This window comes from Lissotriton vulgaris, chromosome 11, assembly GCF_964263255.1.
Source record: "Lissotriton vulgaris chromosome 11, aLisVul1.2, whole genome shotgun sequence".
Lineage (NCBI taxonomy): Eukaryota > Metazoa > Chordata > Amphibia > Caudata > Salamandridae > Lissotriton > Lissotriton vulgaris.
In genome coordinates, this window is record NC_141699.1 from 1,111,907,524 (window position 1) to 1,111,922,109 (window position 14,586).

Sequence of the window (14,586 nt, forward strand, 5' to 3'; positions counted from 1 at the left end):
ATTTTTAGGATACAATATTTGTGACAGTTCATATTTCATCCTGGCATAATACCTGGGCAGGTGAATGGAAATCCCACCTGAGCACTAGTAGTGGGCAGAGAGGTGGTACAGTAAAATTATCCCTATCTTCGCTCCTGGAAAGGTTTTTTTTCAATAGATCTGAATGTTGTCAAGAAGGTTCAAACATATCATTCCAAAGAAAAGTATGCATTTAGGAAATGCAGTTGTGCTTGTAAAAATGAGTTTGTTTATTCCTTGTCAGACGTTGCAACTTATGTACTGTGCTCCAACTCTTCTCCAGCATTTCTGGTGAAAGGGCTATGGCGAAGAAATTAACAGAAATTAAAAGTCTATAAAAACATGAAAAGAAAACTAAATACTGACAACAACGTAAAGGCTCTTGCTTACTACACATTTCATTTGTTCAACTTCCATTGTTTATCCTACTTACTTCCTGCTTTTGTCAATCAATATATTGTGTCTCAATCAATCATTGGATTTGTGAAGCGCACTACTTACCATTGAGGGTCTCAAGGCGCAGTGGGGTGGGGGGCTTGCTGCTACTGCTCGAAGAGCCAGGTCTTGAGGAGCTTCCTGAAGGTGAGCAGGTCCTGGGTCTGTCGCAGGTGGATGGGGAGGGTGTTCCAGGTCATCAACAGAAGCATGAGTTCACCTCATGGCACCGCTTCACTAGCTGCTCTCCACATGTGCCTTGTAATGTTGTTCCTGTTACCTCACTCATCCCACAAGGATGATCCTAATAATATTTCTCACTAACACTCAAAGCCCAAAAGTTGTTTCCCCCTCCTTAAAATTCATTTTCATATGTATAACTGCTCGTTCCAACCCACATTTCTTCACCAGCTTTACACCACTTTGGGTGTTCTTGCACCTTACACCCTACTTATTACTTGGCAACATCATTTGCAACCTGAAAAACAACAGACACCACTCAATCTTCTGCCCACTTACAAATACACTTCCCTTCCCTGCTCAAGTTCATAGAGAACCCCCCCCACCCATCAATACCCTCCCTTTCCCAGCTCAAGCATTGATCGTTAACGTGATCTCCCACATCCCCCGTAATCTCCCCAACACACACACTATGAACATTGTCTGATTAATACGGTTGTAAACGCTCTCCCGCCTCCATCTCCTCGAGCAGCCAAGATTTGTTTTATGTGAGTGTTCCTTGCAAGTCCAAGCATGCTCATTTGTTTCAGATTCTAAACTTGTGTAATGAGGGTCTCCTCAGGGGTCTGTTATTCCCCACATTCATTTTTAACTCCTCTGGCCATGTGTGCTTTATTGGGGCTAATCTCCCAGGACCATTGTGGTGCTGAGGCTCTGACCTGGGGGATGGACCTGAGTTTCCTGTTTGCCCGTTTGTCTGCCGGCTACGTGCTACCCCACCTGTGACGTATCAATCTGTAACCTCCGACGTAGGTTACTAAGCCTGCCTGACCACGTATTTCTGAGTCGGGGTTGATGGAGAGTTCATGGTGGGCGAATTTCATAATAGTGATGCAATTGTGTTCATATGTGGCAGTGTATCATTATAAATATTGGAATAGTCTATCAATATTATCATGAATAACCTTTTTTTATTTAAAAAGGAATGCAACATTTCTTTTGTTGAACTGTAATTAAATTGCTTTTAGTTGATCCTTTACATCACGTTTAATAACTATTAATGCTTAATTAAAATGTCTTTAGGTGACAATTATTCATTAATCTAAACTTCCAAAAACTATTGTTATTTAATATGTTTAAATCAATTAAAGATGTAATTCCAAAATAAATTATTAGTGCTGTAGAATGTTTGTTTTGTTCTACTATTAAAATTAAAGATAGGTATATTTAATTTACATTCATATTTAACATAATATAAATATATGTTTACTAATTTAATATAAAGTTTTTTGAACTGTTTAAATGTTCCCTGTAGTTTAAAAAGGGGGGATCTTCACTCCTACTGTTGAGGCTCGCTATGGTAAAGATGCACGAAAAGTAATAAGGTTTATTTAACTAAAAGAATTAGCAAAAAAATGTAATATTTCTGACTCTCTGTTTCAGAGTAAACACATAGGTTCCTGCTGGGAAGCTGCTTATAAGGTCACCAGCCATAGATTATGCTGTTCCTTGAATAAGTTTGTTAAAAATTAACTTCACAGTTAGTAATGAAGATGGATTAATTATTTGGCTAATCGACGATCATTGAAAAATGACGTTCTTCGCAGGCTCTGAAAATGGCTCATGCTGGGATTTCCTTATCGGAGCAGGAAGCATCAGTAGCGGCTCCTTTCAATTCAGACGTCACCAGCATTAAAGTGGTCCCAGATCTTATAAAGTAAGTTCAGACTTTGGGGCATTGAAATGTGCAGTGACAGTCAGTTGATGCCTTGGAGTGGGAGGTGTGCCGCCCTCTCTTGCAAGCACTTGTTTGGAGCATTGTGGATCTTGGTTGTGTGGCTGGTCATGTGTCTGAGATGTTTGTGGACCACCATGGATGGATCAGTGGGAGGGTCTGTCAGAAAACTCTAGATTATTAGAATAGGGTGTTTGCCTTTGAAGGACTCTGAGACCCTTATTGCCATCAGCCATATCAGAAATGTAATGTTTCCCCTTCCTCTAAATGATTCTGGAAAACCAAGATGTTGCTGAATGTGGTTTCTACCAGTTTTTGTTGGCTTGTCACAAACCTCTAGATAATGCCCTATGTGGGCAACCTGAAATGGGACTGGTGTACCCATGCATTCGTTCGGAGCTCGCTGTGCCCCAGGGATGAGATGACTCCTCACTGAGGAGGCCCACGAAGCTGGAAGCACATCTGGGGTGTTTGTGTTTCCCATCAAAGCTCATGTGTCCTAGATCTTTGGGGTGGACTTTACCTGATGTGGCAGGACCAAGGCTGATTTACAAATGGGTGGGGCCAGTCTGTATCGGCACAGATGAGCTAACGCACCTCGGAATAGAATACATCCAGAAGATGTTTTATCCATCACTTTTTTACCACCCATGCAGCATTGGAGTCCACTGTGGCTTTCTCCTGGCCTGATTATGCTGATTAATGCTTGCATGGAATAGTGAAGTCCAGATGCCATATCTTCACTTCCATTAGTCAATTCATCCACTATTGAGAGATGAATCCACTCTTTAGAGAGCTCTTCTACCGCCTACCTGTATCACGAGGGCTGAAGACACCGCACCGTCCAATGTCAGCATCTCGTGGACACAGTAGGAGTCTTTGGTTGTATGCAGCATGTTCACCAGTTCATGAGCTTGATTCCTGATTGAATTTTAGTTGTAAATTGACTGGAAACAAACTTCATAATCTGATTAGACAGCTCAAGTTACATGAACCTCATCATCTCCATCTAAGAAATTCCACTAGCTGTCTGCAGAATTTCTCTGTATTACTCGCTAGGTCTGAACTTGAGAAACTCTAGGCGCTGTCTCAGTAACTAGGAGGACACTTAATCCTCCAGTGCAGACAGTTCTGTGTTGTCTTTTTTTAACCTACTTTACCAACCATCATGCACTCTTTCTGTGGTGTAGAATTGTCAACAATCTTGTTGTCTGGCTGTGAACTTTCTTCATTTAAAGCAACTAAAAGGCCATGTAGTCAGGAGTTGAGAACTAAAAAGTGACCAAGCAGTTTTTCTATCTGAGGTTCTTGACAGTTCTTCGCAGGTGTGGTTCAAGGATGCCGTTGAGCCTAGGCTTTCGCATACAATGACAAACTGTGACTACGCTGCCCTGAAACCAAATCTGTTTATTTGTGTCTGAACAGGGAAGGACGAGCTGCGCTTGTGACGTCATTCTGTATGTTTAAATACATGTCCCTCTTCCAAATCATTGAATACATTGACGCACTCCTTCTGTACTGGGTAAGGCTCAGCCACTCCCTTCTTGCAAACAACTTGTGAATGGATGCCATGCAGTACTGTGACTCCCACAGCGTGGCCACTCTTGGCAATGTGCACCATCTTGTACTGTTGCTACCACTGCATGGACGCTTGCTATTTGTGAACTGTGAACAATTGTCTGGATGCCATGTTGTAATGTTGCTCAATTTGCATCAACCCTTGCTACTTAATGAACTATGAACCAATGAATGCACCCCATGTTGTCTTGTTGCTTCCACTGCATGGACCCTTGCTTCCTGTGAACAATGACATTGTGAATGCACGCCATCTTGCTCAATCTACATGGGCAACGACTTCCCGTCAGCCGGCAAATGAACATGGCCCCATGTAGTTGTGTCGGTCCGGCTGCATGGTCTTTCAGTTCATTTGAAGAATAAACTGGTGAGGGAACGCTAATTTTTGTTGTAGTTCTCAGTGCATGGCTACTCCTATCATGTTGTAACGCTGCGCCCGCTCCATGGCTGCTCGCCTCTTGTCAAGAATGACCTGTGGTGTGGATGCCATGTTGTAACGCTGCCCCACTGCACAGCTATTCGAATAGTGATAAGAATGACCTATTGAGTGGATGCCGTGTTGTAACGCTGCCCCCGCTGCACAGCTACTCGCATAGTGACAAGAACGACCTGTTGAGTGGATGCCATGTTGTAACGCTGCCCCGCTGCACAGCTACTTGCATAGTGACAAGAATGACCTGTTGAGTGGATGCCATGTTGTAACGCTGCCCCCGCTGCACAGCTACTCGCATAGTGACAAGAATGACCTGTTTTGTGGATGCCATGTTGTAACGCTGCCCCCGCTGCACAGCTACTCGCATAGTGACAAGAATGACCTGTTGAGTGGATGCCATGTTGTAACGCTGCCCCGCTGCACAGCTACTCGCATAGTGACAAGACTGACCTGTTGAGTAGATGCCATGTTGTAACGCTGCCCCGCTGCATGGCTACTCACTTCTTGTTAAGAATGTACAGGTGCATTGAGGTCCATTGTGACCATGGTCTGTTTACAAAAGGAAGTGTGTAGAATTATTATATAAGTCTTTAAGTTTTTGCTGCCTCTTTGAATTAGAGAATAGCTGTAGCATACCTGCACAAGAGTCAGGTCACAGGTTCAACTCCATCGTGTCGGGTACATTCCATATGTAGGCGCTCCAGCCATTGCACTTAGAGACGGCATTGTGAGCCCTCCTTCAAGTCATTGCTTTAATGAGCCATGAACCCACATGCTAGAGTGAGACGTCTATAGAGATAACAAGTTATTGTTACAATCGAAACATACTAAAACGTCCCCAGATTAAGTGGTGGTGGTCATGGACTATTCCGACCAGCGCTCCAATGTTGTGTGAAAGCCCTGCGGACACTCACATTAACACTCAGACTGCAAGGAGCGGTGATGGTCACTCACATTGGTTTCTCTCAACTCGTTTCCACCTTGTAGAATTCATAGCTGTTTTCATTGGCTGACACGGCGTTCCAGAATATTGGAGCCAATCCAGAGCAGCAGCTTCTGGGCACTTAAATAATGGAAAGTATTTTTACAATGGCCATGTGTCTAATGTGTGCTTGAAAGTCCACCAAGGCCTTACTGAACCAGTCATGGAGTATGGGCGTCAGCAGCAGGAGACGTGCCACGTAAAACATCTGTAGGAGGTCGATGGCGTCACAGCCAACTTTATCTTCATCCCAAGAGACAGTATGAAGATGAGAGGCCAGTGTCTCAGAGCAAATGTTATTTAAACATAATGTTCTCAAGTCATTTGATGACCCATGACAATAGCAAAGGAAGTATCTCTGTTCCTTTAGGAACCTGGGTTCATAGGAGAGGCCTGGGCTGCTAGGGTGCATGTAGGGGTCTTCTCCGGCCAACTGAGGACCATCCAAGGAGCAGCGTCTCAGGTGGCACGTGTTGCACATGGCAGCCACATTCACCTGCCACAATTTCACAATCTAATCCTCGCTGGGGTGGAATTCTGAAAGGATGGAGTGGCCTGGTTATTTTATTAGAATTTGGGGTGTTTGCCAACTTTTGTTAGAAAATACAGGTAATGGTGGTGTAGGGCTTGAGGCCATTTCAGTAAGGAAGGTTGTCAATGTCACAGGCCAGCCAGATTTCAGGTTACACCAGATCCCAGAGATAAAAAAAGTTTGTAAATAATTTGAACATTTTCTGATTTAAGTAAATAAGGATCCTCACTGCATATATTTTCTGCTTTTCATTTCTTTTTAGCATCGTAACCTCTTTGGCAACAACCAGTATCTTGTGCACGACTTTGCAATCATGTTTGTCATCTTTCTAACCAGTAAGTTACTAAAATTAAACCGATAATAAGAAAATTGCCCCAAGATTAGTCAGTGTATCAGTGGTGAGCTGGCATTGCAGCTGAAGTCTCAAATACAAATTCTCATCACCTTCCATGGTGAGAAGGAAAGGTGGGTCTACATAAATGAAAATAAATAACTGCTACCTGTGAAGGTGTACCAAAGCTGGGGGTAACTTAGTAAGACTCGGGTGGGCCCAAAGGGGGGAGGCTTTGGCTACCACGAGATTTCTTGGCTGCCTTTGAAGCATAACTAACTATAAATGATGGTGGTGCGGAGAGTGTGCTGGCAGAGGCAAGGTCCTGTGGGTGGTAGGGCTTCCAGTGGGATGGTGGACAATGTCATTAAAGTTTACCATGTTTGTGGTATTGTTCTTAAATAAAATCATAAACACAGCTTGAACTCCAGCTGGAGGCATTACTGTCAATAATATTAGTTAGGAGGCCTATTCTGGAGTATAGGATGAGCCATGTGAGGGCGGGCTTATGGTACTTAAGGAACAATACGTAGAATTAATGGTAGGATTTGTTGCCACATGCTTCATTGTCACTTACTGCCACAGTGGCCAAGCATCCTCATGCCTCTGCCCTGGATGCTGCCGAAGTAGCCATGTTGGGTTCTCACTTTCATCTTTGGGCCCGGAGTACTGCGCTGCTTCGGGCACTTCATTTTGCAGCGTCACTTTCCAGGTTTATTGGGCTGTCGGCTGCTCACAGGGAGTCATGGCTTCTCCAGGCGGTGCCCTTCGGTCTCCTTGTCCAGCTGAGGGCAGTTTCTGGTGCTGTTGGTGCCATTGGCGGTTCTTGGCAGGAAACCCAGCTGGGTTGGAGTGGCATTGAGGAGTGAGGTAGGCGGTGCCCTGTGTGCCCTTCGGTCTCCTCTGCCGTCCACTTCTCTCCCACCTATATCCGGTCTGAATCCTGCTCAGATGCTGCTCTTATTTTGGCATTTTTAGTCTTACCTCTCCAGGAATCTGCCAGTCATTTGTAGATTGTTGGAGTTTAAGATGGCTTCTGCTAGTTGATGATGATTGCTTGGAGCAACCTTTGCCTCTAAGCTTTACTCTCCAGTTTGACTGTGAGCTGGGATACCTGAACCATCTGTGCACCTCTGCATCCTGGTGTAAACGGAAGTAACTGGGTTAAATCATATGGGAAAGAAAAAGGACAATAAGCGTCAAAGGGGCAACCTCTAAATTAACGCTACACATTTACTATGTTGACATGTTCTAAGAAGGGCATTAAGTCAGACAACATAGATACAGGAACCATTTGTGAGTTTTATCAATGGTCATATTGTTGTTAATGCAACCATAACTACTACAGCTCTCATGAACTGTTGGCTTAACTCAGGTGCCCAGCCCTAGTGTGAGCAGCTGACAGTGATAAGACTGGCCTACTATATTTATCCAGAGGACTATGGAGTCTTTTTTTCAAGCCAGGATCCTAGCTGGATATTAGTCCCCAAGGCCAGGCTGCCCAATTATTTGACCTGGCATTGGCCACCCCTTGCATATTTTGTAAAAACCTATCGGTTTCAGATTCAATGACACCAAAATGGTGACCAGCTTTCTGCATGGCATCTTCAACCAGCCTAGAAGAGATGTTTATTACTGATGCTGATAACACAGGCAAGGGAGTAGACGGGTTTGGGCATGATAGGCCAAAGAGAAGATCTGGGGAGGCCAGATCCCTTTGGATCTGTCTTCGCGAATCGAGCTGAAGTACAGAGGGAGTATAACACCTGCCCAGGAAAGCAATACCAAGGAGAAACAAAGTGCAAATGATACTCCACCTGTTTTCCTTGTGCCGGAAACATTGAACGTCATCTCAAAAACTCTGGACACTATCTCTTTGTCCCTATAGGCCAAGACACAAAAAGGCTGACATGCAATTGGAGGGGTTGTGGAGGATAGCAGACCTATTAGACATGGGCAATAGATATAAGCTCAAAAACAGTGGCAATTTTCCCGGATTTGCTAAAAACCACCTTCTTACATTTTAGGACCAAATGTGATTATTGAGGGGATTGGGTCATTAACAAGTAAACTGAACTGAGGTCAGTATTGTCAGGTGGCCGTCTTTCTGGGTCCCTGGAAGAGGGAAATGCTTGACCCTTGCCAAGGAGTTCCCATCTCTCGATAAAAACAGCAGTAAGGAGTCCTTGAGGCTTCTTCTTCCTGTACGAGTCCGGATTTAGGCGTGGCCTTTCTTCCACCAAGGCCACCTTATTCTGAAGGTGGTGAAGACACCCCGATTTTCTCCTGTGCACTACCCAGTGATTGGAAAATATTCCTTGCCCACTCATGTCTACTTTATCACCCCATGCCCCACTCCCTTTTCAACCCTTCCTCTATTCTCTGAAGCCTTCATTCCAAGATGGCTGAACTGTTCTTTCCTTTGGCAGAGCTCCAGGTAGGCCCCTAATCACTCCCTATCTAAATGAGCTCTCCTCCTCTGTATCAGGGTCAGGACAGGTTCTCTCATGCTGAGGTTGTAGCCAGAGGGTTTGAGTGCTCTGAGAATGGATGAGAGCAGATCCTGTCCATCACATCTGGGGTCAAAAGTCAAGTGAAGAAGTGATAAAGCTGTCCTCTGTTCTGCCAGCCGTCCTGTACCACTCCCAGGTTGCTGCTAATCTCTGCTAAGTGGCCTCTTTTCAACAGCATCCCTGTCTTCCTGGGCTCAGAGCCAAACCATTGTCTTCTGGAGAGAAAGGTTGTTCATTCCAGCAAGAAATATGTATTGACCTCTGAGCGATTAATGAGTGCCAGAACCGGTAATAAAGTCAGTTTTAGCTCGGACAGTACAAAGTATGGTGCTTATTATCAAGAACGGCGTTAAAATATTGCCGTTTTAGCAGCGGGAAACTGCCGCTAAAGCGGCGATAATGTGCTTGATAATATGCCCTTGTGAATTCCCATAGATGCCCAGGTTGACACAGAACCTGGGATTTTATGGGAATTCACAAGGGCATATTATCAAGCCCATTATCACCGTTTTAGCGGCAGTTTCCTGCCGTTAAAGCGACGATAATTTCAATGCCGTTGATAATATGCTCCTAAATTTTTACAAATGTCCTTTTCCACTGAGTTGATTAGAACTCTGATTTCACCACTGAGGCTGATTTTGAAAACTAAGTGGAAAATGATGTCGAAGTATTCTTCTAGCCTTATCCCAAGCGGAGATGTGAAATCACTGTTTTAGTTATACCTAGTCTTGTCTGTTGAACCTGCAGCTAGCTAATCCGGCACAGTTTTTAGCCCTTCCATCACTTTGAGTACACCTCTGAAAAATGTGTATTGTACCGTATTTTTATATATATTAGGCACTAGCCCTCTGTTCTTTCAAGGAACACTTTAGGGTTCACTTAATAAATTACAAATATATTTTCATACATGGCCAAGGCATATTTCCATGCCATGAGGTACTGCAGCGCCTGTAAACTGCAACGCAGAAGAACACAGTGGTGGTCCTGGAAACCGTATATATTTGCCATATATTTGGGTGGTGTAGGTACACCTTGCAGCCCACATATGACATTTATCTTCCATGGGCTCATCATTTTTGTGGCTTTCTAGGAAAGGTAAAAAAAATAGTGTCTTCCAATGCAATATACGTGTTTCAGGGGGACACAAGGCCACTGAGTAGCAGATGTTCAGCGCGCAGATTTCTTGAACCAGTAAACCAGATGGGGAGGAATGACGGAGCCAGGACAAAAATTATGCCCTTTCTTGGTGATAATGCAGCTTTTGGAAGGCATTGCGGTGACACATTTAGTCTTCACACATTATACTAGGGATGGTCAAGACATCAATGGATGCAGATGGTTACCAGTTGTTAAATAAAAGATTTGATGGGTCATTGGTCATATTATACATCACAGTAAAATACATATTTGAACATGTTTCAGTTTTTGCGAACACTTGGTCTTAGAAGTACCATTGATTCATTCTCCTCATTTGCAGAACCTGCTTGTCTGTTGGTTTCTTAGTTTTCACTCATTGTTTTTGACTGTAGTTGTCACTAAGATTGTGAGGAGGAAAGCTTTTAGTTTATAGGTTGCCTTTGATGTCTTTAACAATGAAGCCACCTGCAGCTCTTACCCTCCTGCAGCATCTAGGTTTGTGTGTGCTTCTGCCTGATGTGCGGACCTCTGACCAATGTCATAGTGGTAACGCCTGGTTAAACAAGACTTTACGCGTGACCATCACGTTGTTACACCTGTTCCCCTCATTCATGTCATTTCCCGCAGGTTGAATGACGAGCACTCCCACACCTCTCACTGACCTGGATGGCATGGCCTTACTTTCCATAATCACTTGGTGAGCTTTGCCTGGACCGGTCTGCTTAGGTCCTTTTTAGGTGACCTGCTCAGCCATGGCAGTGATGTCTAGGTCGCGATTCACAGAACTAACTTAAGACAAAATCCTAAACTTACTACTTTTGGTATTCACAGAAGTTAGGATTTTGTCTCAAGTTTGTCTTAATACAGACTTAAGACAAAATCCTAACTTCTGTGAATACCAAAAGTAGTAAGTTTAGGATTTTGTCTTAAGTTGGTTCTGTGAATCGGGCCCCTAGTGAGGGTCTTCTGGTGAGTGTGGGGTCTGTAGAACATTTGTCCACTCAGAGTCAGATGAAGATGGAATGTCTTGATATTACAATATCTTGATGCGTTGTCAAGCTTGGGTGAAACTCTAAAAATCCTACATGAAGTTACCTCTAAAGTGGAAAAAAGAGAAATAAGGTATAAGTTTGGGTAGACAGTGGGAAATTGCCCCTTCCCACTGATAATGATTGTGCCTTGATTCTGGGGAGAATTCCTCACTAAAAGCATTGGAGAGGCTGGATGGTCGAGGGAATATATTGACTTTACAGCATGTGAAAGTGGCTGCGTGGGGCTCTTGTTTGTCCACTACGTTTGCTTGCCAGTGACTGTTATGAGCTTCTCAAAGCATGCGCACCTCCACTCCTGACCTCATGATGAGGAAGCAATGTCTTCTGGTCTTTGATCATTTGTAGTTGAAACATGCGCGTTCCTTTTTCAGTGAGCTCGACTCCCGCGTGGCCAGTGCTGGCCCCGTACAGACCCCCGGCGCAGCTCCTCTCCCCACCCTTGTTCTTCTCTGTGCTTTTCAACATTCTTTGGGGCCTCGCTTCCCACACCTACGCCTTCCTCATGGTGCAGGAACAGCCCTGGTACAGCCCGGATGACGTCTACAGGTACGGTCTTCTGTTCCAGTGGTTTTTTATTGTAGTTCCTCCGTTGATGATAAATCATGTACTTCTGATGTTTGAAGGCGCTAGACTTTGCTTCTCTCACCGCTGCTAGCAAGATTCCCAACATAATCCAATCAAATGAACGCCTTCTCTTCCAATAGGTTTTTCATCCGCGTCACTGGCTGCCTGGTCTCCGCATGACTCATAAAACCGTATGGGCCACAATCAACCCATTGCTTGTTTATAAGGCAATGCCCACACATAGGCCCAGGGCTATGAAGCCTCTGTGTTGTTCTTGTGTCACGCAAGGCGATGCAAGGACAACATAAAAGCTTCAGTGATATTTACAGAGCCAACCAAGGCATGATTTGTGTGGCCTTGGGTGACTTTGTAAAGTAATGCAATGCAAGGCAGCTGCTTTCAACTTGGGAGGCGTTCATGGGTGGAGCACAGAGGTTTCACTGCACAAAAACAATCCTGCCTGTAACGCAGTCACCCTTGCACTGTGGGGCAAGGGAGCCTGCATGGGCCCTAGGCCGAGAACCGTGCGACAGTGTAAGGAGAGAGTAGAAAAGCCCCATATCTTTGAAATAAAGAGCATGGCCACTCAGAATAATCTATTTTAAAATTTGGCTTGAAGGACTCTCGTGCGTCTTTTGAACCCAACCGGCCAGATATACAAATATTTTACTCCCTTAATATCTCAAAAAGAACTGAAATGTGTATGCCATATCACAAAAAACATTCTTTCTGGACCAATATTTACCTCAAAAACTGATGAACAGAATTACACCAAACTCAGCAGGAAGCTAGAGCTGTTAGAACGTCTATGAAAAATGCCTGGGATTTTGTGCCTTGGTTTGCCCCCTTTTCTTGGTCCCCAATGGACAGATAACCCTGAAACGTTCCATGAACTAACAAGGCAAGACGGAGAAACCTTTTGGAAAGTTCAGTAAAGATTGATCAAACGGTGCTAAAGTTATTAGCAAAACAAAAAACAGAATTTCCTATGAAGCGCTGATCTAACTGTAACTACCCAGTGATGACCCCAATTGGGTAATTTTAAAAAATTGTATAAAATATGTAATAATTTTAAAGGAGAGGCAAAGCAATACCAGTGTAACAAGTATATATTAACCTTTTAAGAGCAGCTGTTGACCAATGGCCGACATCCGCACTCCCTCCGTTGTGCGTCAATGCCATGTTGGGAAAGAGTTTCTCTAGAAATCTGAGTCTTTTTTTTGGAAGGAAATGACAATCCGCGTGAATGGCGCAGTGATGTCGGTTATGTGAAAGTAAATCTGAAATTAGGCAATCCGCTAATTTTACTTTCACTGAATCAGTATTTGGGGGCATAATTCAGCCCCTGAGTACCGATTTAGACAGGGGATGAAGGATGCAAGGGAGGCAGATCCTTCTCCTACCTGGCGGCCAAGACATGGAACTCCCTCCCCATCCACCTTCGGCTGACCCAGGACCACCTCGCCTTCAGGAGACAACTCAAGACCTGGCTGTTCGAGTAGTAGCGGACCCCTTCCCCCAAGCGCCTTGAGACCCTTCGGGCTGAGTAGTGCGCTATACAAGTGTTATGATTGATGAGTGGTAAGGGTAGAATCTCCCCTTTCCAATGATATCCCTCCCTAGTAGAATTCTGCTTTGGGGGTTGCCACAGGAGGGGGATTCCCAATCCGGATTCACCCACTAAACACCAGGAATAGAATTGTTACGAGAAGCAGCCTGCCTGGGCATGGGCCGGTGCAACCATCTCCCGCTGGTCCCTTTAGACTTTCTGCCCCCCGGGGGGGATTGATGGGCATTTAGCACCCAGTCTGCCCTCCCGCGAAGGCAGACAGCCCACTAGATACCAGGAAATGTAGTACTTTATATTTGGGGGGGGGAGTGGCCCCTCTGGGCATGGGCCTTTGCTCTCACCTGCCCCAGGCCCCATAAGTCTTTCTAACCCTTTTGGGGAGTTGATGGGGTGTTCACCTCCAATCTGTCCCCTACCCCCAGCTTGATAATAAGCCTACTGGACTCAAGGAAATTTAGTGCAGAGTATTCTTTTTGAGGGGGAGTGCCCCACAGGTGAGGGGCCTTGGTTTCCCCTCACACTGCAGGCTTCTTAAGTATTTCTGCCTGGATGGAACCAAAGGCCTATTCTGAGAGGGGTTGCTTCCCCCCCAAAACAAATACTGTACACTATATTGTCTGGTATTTAGTCCGCTTTCTGCCCCCCACACACGGGAGGTGGATGGGGTGTTCACTGCCCATCTGCCACCCCACGGCACAACGCCCACTAGACACCAAGGTATTTTTAGGTTCTCGTATTTTTGGGAAGAGGAACGGCCCCTGCTCCTCACCCTGCACCGGGCATCTCCGACTTTCTGTCCCCTCTGGGGTGTGGATGGGGGTGTTCACCTCCAATCTACTCCTCAGGAAGCAGAAACAGACTAGACAGTACATTATTATTTTTTTATAGTATAGCGTTTTTTTCAGGGAAGTTTTGACGCGCGGGGGAATTCTGAGTGGAAGGTGTATTGTGGATCCCTGCCGAATCCGGAAGTGAACGTTACAAACATGCAAGGAAAATGCATGAATTTAGGCAAAGGTTGAGGCTTGCAGGGCATTGTGGGTACAAAAACTTTGTACGATACACACAAAGCACACCACTCTGTGTTTCGTTTTCAGGAATATCTGGGCTTGGTAGCTTTGCCTGGGTGGCTGTCAGACTGGGTCCAAATACCACTGCAACCCCCACTGCCAAATAACTGGGAATGGTTGTTTCCACATTGAGTTTTGGGCCCTTTCCTGTTGCGAGCACTAGGCCCAACCACTCAAGTGCAATGCCATTTTTATTGGGAGACTTGGGGAACGCTGGTGGGAAATAATGTGTGCCTCCCCACAGACTCCAGATCTTTCCCTCACAGAAATATGAGGAAAATGTGCATTTTTAGACACATTTCGAGGTTTGCAAGTGTTTGAAGTTAAAAAACCGAGTGACAGTCATGCGAAGCCTGCCACCCTACACTCTCCCAGGAGCCTAGTCTTCAGAAATGTGTAGGTTTGGTAGGATTCCCTGGGTGCAGCCACTAACATTGTGAAAAAGGTTTGATTTTTGAG

General features: G+C 44.9%; 1 protein-coding gene across 1 annotated transcript in view; it reads left to right on the plus strand.

The window, feature by feature from the left end:
- LOC147684264 (putative cation-transporting ATPase 13A4) overlaps positions 1-14,586 on the plus strand; it is a 164,019-nt gene that overhangs the window by 131,509 nt on the left and 17,924 nt on the right. The window contains exons 23-26 of the mRNA XM_086944658.1: positions 2,241-2,350; positions 3,794-3,890; positions 6,153-6,225; positions 11,295-11,469. Of these exons, the coding sequence (XP_086800784.1) occupies positions 2,241-2,350; positions 3,794-3,890; positions 6,153-6,225; positions 11,295-11,469 (455 nt within the window). The remainder of the gene's footprint in view (positions 1-2,240; positions 2,351-3,793; positions 3,891-6,152; positions 6,226-11,294; positions 11,470-14,586) is intronic.